This window comes from Coturnix japonica, chromosome 1, assembly GCF_001577835.2.
Source record: "Coturnix japonica isolate 7356 chromosome 1, Coturnix japonica 2.1, whole genome shotgun sequence".
NCBI classification, from domain to species: Eukaryota; Metazoa; Chordata; class Aves; order Galliformes; family Phasianidae; genus Coturnix; species Coturnix japonica.
Genome location: NC_029516.1, coordinates 132,590,964 through 132,599,210, shown reverse-complemented (window position 1 = coordinate 132,599,210; position 8,247 = coordinate 132,590,964). Strand labels below are relative to the sequence as shown.

The following is an 8,247-nucleotide window of genomic DNA, read 5'->3' as shown; positions in this document are numbered from 1 at the left end:
TGGCACAAATTACCTGGGTCAAGGACTGCCTGTTTTTTTCTTCCTCTCATCCCTCTGTAGCTCCTGCACAGGAATATCCTTCCTCCTTTCTCCTGTGGATGATGGGCTCCTCCTCACTCTGACTCTTCAGCTCCAGCGTTTACGTGAAGAACAGATAATAATGAATAAAAATAAAAGTGTTTATGGGACCCACTCCAAAACTGACATTATGGAGAGCAAAACTGCCGACGAGTATCTTTTTTGACTTCTCACTAGTGGGCTGTTTATAATTAAGGGGCTCAGAGCGCCTGGATCTTGGATGAGGAGGAAGTTTTCAGAGCTCTGGGTGGTTTTCCTTCCTTCTTTCCTCCAGCAGACGGTGATCCACGCCAGGATTTTCTTCCTGCTCCCTTATTTCAGCGATGCAATGTGTAGCACGTTTCGGTGTATGTATGTGTGTGTGTGCATGCGATGCGTGTGCGTGTGTCTCTCCCTGGCTGTGGCTGCCTCCAGGATTGCTCCCTGCCTGCTCCGGGTGCCCGCTCTGGCGCTGTGCGGAGCAGAGGTTTCCCTGGCTCCCGTCAATACAGGCACTAGCACCTCACGCATGCACACACACACACACGCGCACACGCACGGAGCCGCTGTCCAGTCCATCCCCACGCCGCCTACTGCCTCCACCACCTCCAGCCTCTCAGCGGCGGCGGGCACAGCTCCGCGGCGGATCGCGCCGCCGCTTACCCGGCGCACCGCAGGCAGCCGTCTCAATCTCTACAACATAGAGACAGATTGTTCCTTTTTATTTATTTTTTTCTATTTTTTTTTTTTAATTTTTTTTTTCTTCTTTTTTTCCCTGCTGGGGGGTTGTAGCCTTTTGCCGAGGAGGCTCGGGGACGAGGCTACCGCTCTCTCGCTGTGCGCGCATGTGTGCGTGTGCGCGCCCACCTCACCCCCGCCTCTCAAAAGTTTGCCTGGGCGGTCGGGGGGCTCCCGGCCCGCCACCCCCTCAACAAGGGGGCACGGCGGCGGCACGGCGCGGTAGCGCGGGACTTGCGCGCCGCGCCATGCCGGCTGCGCGGAGGACTGCGCACTGGGCCCTGGCGGGGCTGATGCTGCTGTTGCTGCCGCCGCCCGCGGCAGCGGGGACTGAAAGCAAAGCGCGGAGCTGCGGCGAGGTGCGGCAGGCGTACAGCGCCAAGGGCTTCAGCTTGGCCAGCGTGCCCTACCAGGAGATCGCAGGTACGGCGCGGGGCTCGGCGCGGGGAGATGCGGTGCGCACCGCCCACGGCTGTGGGGTTTGGGCTGCGCGTTCTCGTGCGCGGCGCGGAGCGACTCTGCTGGCTTTGCTGGTCCGTACCCGGTGATCGGTGGAATGTGTGGTGATAAAGGAATACATAAAGGCAGAAAAAGCCAAGAAAAAGAAACACAAGAATTAAAAATAAGAGGGCGCGGGCGATGCCTTAGTGGTGGTTTTGTTCGCCTGCAGAAACTTCTTGAGAGTTGCAGCCGGGTTGCTGGAGGCTGAGAGCCGTTCCGCAGGGGTTCCGGGGGGAAATAACTTTGCTCTCTGACAGCGGGGACTGGGAGAATGAAAAGGGTGGAGGGGAAGCGGGGGCAGCACCGCCCGGGCCGGGAACGGCCCCTTGGGGCGCTCCACCGTCGCCCCAAAAGAGCGGAGAGGCAGGAGCTGCTGGGAGGAACCCGCACGCACACCCCTGCTCCGCTGTCCCCCGGCAGCCCGGCGCTTGGCTCTGCCTTCCGCCGAAACGTGCCCACAACAGGTTATCCCTCCGTCTGCCTGCGAAGGTGCTGGGGTTGCCTTTGACGGTGATTTTATTTTCCGGCTTTTCCCTGCAACCTTATCCGTATCGCATCTTTGGGAGTGAATGAATAAAAATGTGTCCTGGGCGGATAATCTCTTAGCAATCAGAGAGCGTGACAAAAAGAGAAATAATACGGGGAAAGACGTGAGCGTGAGCTGCTCAAATTGGGCTGCTCGAGCCCTCAAGACAGATTGCTGCTTTGCTGCCGCCGCTTTGCTATGAGGTTCTGTTGTTTGTACAGTGAATGAGGAGCCCCTCGGTTTGCTCGCTTCCTTGTAAAGTTGGAAGCAGATTTTTCTGGAGGTAAAATAAAGCCACGGTTCCTCACTCATTTAGCTCTTTTCAGGGGAGGAATGATAAATGTGGAGAATTTCAGGACGGTGAGGGTGTAGCTCACAGAAGTGCTGGGAAGGCTGTTCCATGCTGTCAGTGCACCAATGCTGAGCTCATCTCTGCACAGAACAGTGGTTCTGACCCACTGATATGCATTAGGATGAGGCAGTAGGACACAGGACTGTGCCTATACCTGTCCCACAGGCTCCCCTGGCCCTCACATTCATTGTTGGTTCTCTGGTCCTTCTGTGCTCTGCTTTAAAATCTCCGCTTAGGTCGCTCATCAATCACATACAATCATTTTTATTTATTTTTTTTTTTTTTCTGAAATACTCCCTGTGACCATAGACTGTTCAGCTACACAGTCCTGCTTTCCCTTTGCTTATTGTACCTCTGTCTTGGGACAGGGAGGCAGGATATACTCCGTCCCCTTTAAAAATATTAATGAAATGCAGTGGATTTCCATGTCCAGGTAACTTTGGGCAGATACTTGTTGCTTTCAGCTTATTTATTTTCCTAATGTAGAGCACAAAGTTGCTATGCAGGTTTAGTGGCTTCTCCTGGATATCCCGATGGCAAGTATCTGTAAACATGTATCTGTACAGAAAGACTCAGTTAAGTCCCAAACTGCTCTTCAGGGTACTCTTTATGTTTACAAGTAACAACTACTTTTCAGTTAAGAAGTCTGTGGTTCATGCAGATGTAATGGGAGGCTCAGAAAAAAAATGTGTCTCTAGTTGTTTGTTTTCTTCATGGCTTTGTTGCTGGTTGGTGTACTGACCTATGAGCAGTTCTTGTGTTGCTATTTGGGTTGTTGGAAGGTCCAGGTGTATTTCAGAGTGCTGCTTTTGGGGAGGTGCTGTGAGGCTGTGCCACAATGCTGCAGCATAGGCTCTCGTTAACATGGGAGCCACCTATGTGCAACCGGGCACAATGTTGGAAGTGTTTAATTAAAGCAACCAACACACAGATTTCAGAATAACTGTTTTCATTCTGTTCCTTTCCACCATCCTGGTGTGGTTAAGGAAACAATTTGTTACTGCTATGAAACAAGCGTAGTCTGTCAAATGCCTCATGCTTTAAAGAGTTTAAAGTGCTTCATTACATTCGTATTTCTGAACAAATATGTTTTCAAAAGATTTTGCATCTCGATAATATGTTGGAAAATGGTAGCACACAGCATGGTTAATGTGTTTTGATTTAACGTTATTCATATGTTTCCATTTCCCATTTGCTTAAAAGCTCCTTTCTGGCCAGAGCTATTGGAAGTTGACAAAACGAGCGGTGTTGTGTTGCACTTGTGCACAGAGCTCTACAGTCTGCTCGGATGGGAGGCTGTAGGCACAGAGCTGCCCCTTTGCTGGGAGGAGCTGCTCACCAGTCTCATTTGATAGTTCTTTGTGAAGTACTGGAACTTGCTGTACACGGAGAAGGTTTAAGTTATGGATTTTATGGATTTTAAAGCTATAAGGCAAGGTTTTCCTGCAGCCATTCTTAACTTTTATTTTATTTTTTATTTCTATTTTTTAATTTAAGTGAGGTATGTGTTGAAGTTGGCAGTGCTCTGATTGTCCTCTGTGCTTTCACAACAGTGCTAAATTGTTCAAAGAAGTGTTGTAGTGGCTGTTTGTTACAAGCATTGCTACACCTAATGCCGTACCTGAGAGGCAAAGTCTGGTGCTGGGGTACAACTGGTTTTTGGATAAGCTGGTGTACAGCTTAAATCATCAAAGTGAGTCCTCCATAAAAGTACTTTGACTGGGAATGCTCAGGGAGAGGGAGGTAGGACTTGGTCCTGTGCAAAACCAGCACTTGTCAGAGGGTCGGAGGCAGTGGCTGTCCTTGTGTAATCTGTGCTGCTGTGGAGTGGAGTGTCCTGCACTTGGATGAGAGCCAAACTGTCATACTTATGCTACCGTGATCCAACATATAGGGGCTCTGAGTGGAGTTCCTGATGGCTTTACAGAAGCTTTTTGCTATAGGAAAAGCTGTCACTTAAAAGGTTAATACAGAAGTGAAAAGCCACTTCATGTATCTGTTAGTAATACTTGAAATCTAGACATGATTTCAGTAACTCCAAGTATCTTACAGGAAGCCAGGGATCTAAACTAACAAAGGTAGATAGATACGGAGAGTGTCCTTGGCTCAAACTGTTCTGAGGGAATGTCTGGCTATTTCAGAGTAATAGATGTGTACAAATTGTGACCTTCCACTTTCAGCAGATCTTTGTTTTTAGCAAAGACATATTTTTATGCCTATGTTTACCTGAAGATAGCCTTTAGGCAATTATGCATGTAAAAGATATACTAGAAAGGTGCAGAGTGTGTTGTAGACGGTTTCGTTATTTTTTGTTTTGTTTTGTTTTGGAATAGATGGCAAATGATACTGTATTTAAGGGAACACTCTGGTAAAACTACCAACTCTAAAGATGCTGAGTTCCAAATACTCCTTAAGAAATTAGAGAGCTTTGTTCTCCTGTGCAGATGATGAGCAAGGTGAGATTCTAGCAATGCAGAAATGCTGTTGGGAAAGTAACTGAAGTGAAATCAGAAGCAAACCCTTCATTTCAGAGGTTTGAAGGTCAGGAGTCACTTGAAATTGTGCTTTGATGAATGGGTTTCACACTGACATAATACAGAGGTGTTGACTGGAGAAAACTAGCAAACATAATGCAGTTGCTTGTAGCTCTAAAGTGATAATAAAAATAATGAAAATAAGCTCAGTAGTCATTTATGCAATTGGGCTATTATTCCATGTCAGATGTTCTAAGCAATGAATGTTTTGCTTTGCTTTAGATAGCTCTAACATGTAATGATACATTGAGAGAAAAAGAGTAGGAAATCCTCCCGACCATGTCTGTATCACAGCATTTCTTAGTTCATGTTCTCTCTTACTGTTTCTCTACTGATGTTGTTGAGTATTCTGCAAAGTACCTGTAGACCAGAAGACAAATGGGTATTCACAGACACCTTGTGTAGCATCTCATGAGTATAAAACAGGAATACCTTTATTGAAATCACTAACGTAATCAATGCAAACTTGTGAAATCTGTCTTGGGCCATTAGAGATCAGTTCATTCCCAAATCTGAGGGTGAAATGAAGATGAACGGGGAATCTGGTGTAGTCTGTGCATTTTTCTTGTTTTAGCCCTGTTTCAGAAGTATCCTTTACTTCAGTGATTTCAGCAGCAAGAGACTCTTTGATCACTGTCCCTCAGGGCCTCCCCCATTCTCCAGTTTTAACTGCATTGGTGCACACGAATGTGTGCTTTTACCTAGGAGGAAGTATAGCTTTTCTAAGACCTGGCTGTGCTGTCACTTTTGCACATATTTATTGGTACGTATGTGACTGGTTCCATTAAAGTGAATACAACCTATGTATGTGCATCTAAACCTAGAGGTACTCCTTGTATGCTCAGGGCCTTAGAGAAGAAATAGCATGTTTTTAGTGCTTATAAATAATTGATTCTGACTGAGAATTTTAAATCTCAGCATCTGGAGTCTCCTGATCTGATTTTATTGTAGAGTATTTTGGAAAAAGGGTTTTAAAACAGAAGCAGCAGTGCTTTAATAATTAGTGTGATGATGAATTACAGTGTATTGTATGCTTATCATCTTATTTTTTTCTTTCTTTCTTTTGTCAACAGTCTGATTTATAATCAAAAAGCATACCTAAAGCTCCAATATTTTATACACTTATAAGTGTTAATACGTTAAACAGTTCTAATGTTTCATTAACACTGATTTCATCATATGCTATTGTGAAATACTCCTGAGATTAGGTGGTGCTCAGACACCAGAGAGGTCAAGCACTATGTTAAAAGCTCAGGCCATTCTTTTTATATTACTGCAATAAAGAATATATTCATTTCATTTATATTACCACTTCGCTCTCATAAAAGGTCAGTTTCATCTGAATGTACAATTACTTGCAAATGGCAAATCTTATAACAAGTGATCAACAATAAAAGCTTTTCTGGGTAATTTGTCTTTAAAATTACCACCTGCCATTTGTTTGAATGACTCAAGGATCTTGTAGCATCACTTGGAGATCTCTGTCTTACTTCTGACAATACACATAAGAAAACCATGCATACTAATATCTCTTTCTGCTTAGTAAAGTAAAAATGCATAATTACATTAAAGTTTCTAGTTGAAATAACAAGTGTGGTGCTTAAAACTCCATTACAGTATTGAAGTATCAGCACTCCCATTAGTAGCAAAATGAAATTACGTTTTCAATGAACTATGACTCTGTGCTACCCTTCATACCTGGTTAATGGGTGCTATCTCCCTGGGAAGGGAAACTTGATTCTGTGGCTTTGACAGTTCATACTGCCAGGCATAATTATCTTAGTAGCTTAAATACATGTGAAAGAATTAATACTTCTCCAACAATTCCCAAGATCAGCATGTAAGGGCTGCAGTTTAAAAGCAGTATAGTTGTTATGCTAAACAGAGAGAGAATACATTACAAGATGCAAAAGGAATTTAAAACGTGTTGCATGTGGCAGGAAAACACATGTCTGGTGAAATCCTTAGCACATGCATGTAAAACTGCCTGAAACATACTGAAACTAAGGCATGCTTTCTTCCCTGTTTATAGCTACAAAGCTGCTGCACACGCTCACTAAGTGATCTTCCCTGGCAGACTTCCTTTAGCCCTTGTAGGAGGCTGTCGCAGAGACCACCAGCTCCTTCGCTCGGGTTTTTTCAACAGCTTGACCTTTCCCTTCAAGCGAAGCCAAGCCACAGACAACACTTTCTTCTGCTGAGCCATCCTTAAGTGCTCTCCTCCGGGATGCACCGCACAGCTCCGTGCCCGGGGCCCGCCTCTCTCTCCTTCCTTCCCTCCTTCCCCGGTCGCGTTGCAGAAGCCGGGAGTGCCCGGGAGGCGGCTCTGCCGCCCAGCGCCGGACGCCGGGAGCCCCGCAGGCTGGGGGCAGCGGCTGTCGGTCCGCCAGAGGAAGTGCATAGGGCTGATGCTCCCAGCGCACACAGCAAATTGCTCTCTGGCTCTCATAGCCTGCGAGGTCTGTTACCTTAAGCTTCTAATGGCCTTTTAACAGCGTTTCCAGCTGAGCAGCAGATGTAAGGGATACGGAGAGCAGAGAGCTGGGCTGTTTTTTGCTTCTGAAAGAAACATTTCTGCGGACGGGCTAATAACAATGGAGCCTTGGACCTGCTTTGTGACCTGCTGGGTTTAAAATAGCAGGGAAAATCTCCAGAAATAAGTGTAAGTCTCCACTACTTTTAAGAGGTGCCTTATGAAGGCTGTTAGTTTAGGTACACATACAGAGTAATGTGGTTAGTTATATCTCTACCCATGTATACAAGTAGGTAAAATCATGGCTTTTATCTGGAATGGCCTCAAGGCCATGTCTGGGAGCTGAAAAAAAAAAAAAAAAAAAAAAAAGCTGCACATTTACACAGAGAGGTATTTGCATACCAGGTTGGATCTTTATTTTATAGGATCCATCTGAAAAACATGTGTGCAAACATGAGTTCAAACGTATGCACAATAAAATACAGCTCAGTGCTCAGTTCATACATGTCAGGAAGATCAAAGGCCGTGTCAGCTTTGTCAGTCACATAGCTTGGGCAATCCAATTAGTTCAGTCCCAGTGCTTGACTAAGAAATAAGCAACGCAACCAGCCTCTAAGATAAAAGCAAGACCTCTCTATTGCCAGGAACAGTTCTACCTGTATCCCCATAGCAGCAGCTTTTGCCATGTCTATCGTGACAGGCACATTTTTGTCTATGTCCCTTCAACCTGTGTGTTGAGTATTTAACTTAGACTGCATGGATAACCATCTGGGCACCATCTTTGTCTGAGTTTATCTTTGGGAAAAGTCAACATGTGAGGCTGTTGCATGCCTGGGTTTCAGACTGTAATATGACATAGTTGGAGGATGTGGGTGAATTCTGACACAGTTGTGACAACTGGGAAGGTACGTAGATGTACCTCACATCTGGCAAAACATGGTCTGTGAATGCCTCAGTACAGTTCTTGTGTCTAATGTTTGCACTTGACTTTTAGGTTATGGTGTATCCCTTATAACCTTGATTTTTCCTTTGATAGCCCATAAAATGTAATTAATGCAGGAAATGA

At 45.4% G+C, this 8,247-nt stretch overlaps 1 protein-coding gene across 1 annotated transcript in view; it reads left to right on the top strand.

Moving 5' to 3' along the window:
* Positions 1-395: 395 nt before the first annotated feature.
* Positions 396-8,247, top strand: part of GPC6 (glypican 6) — a 697,205-nt gene continuing 689,353 nt past the window's right edge. Inside the window, exon 1 of the mRNA XM_015851542.2 lies at positions 396-1,218. Coding sequence (XP_015707028.1) covers positions 903-1,218 — 316 coding nt within the window. The 5' untranslated portion in view covers positions 396-902. The remainder of the gene's footprint in view (positions 1,219-8,247) is intronic.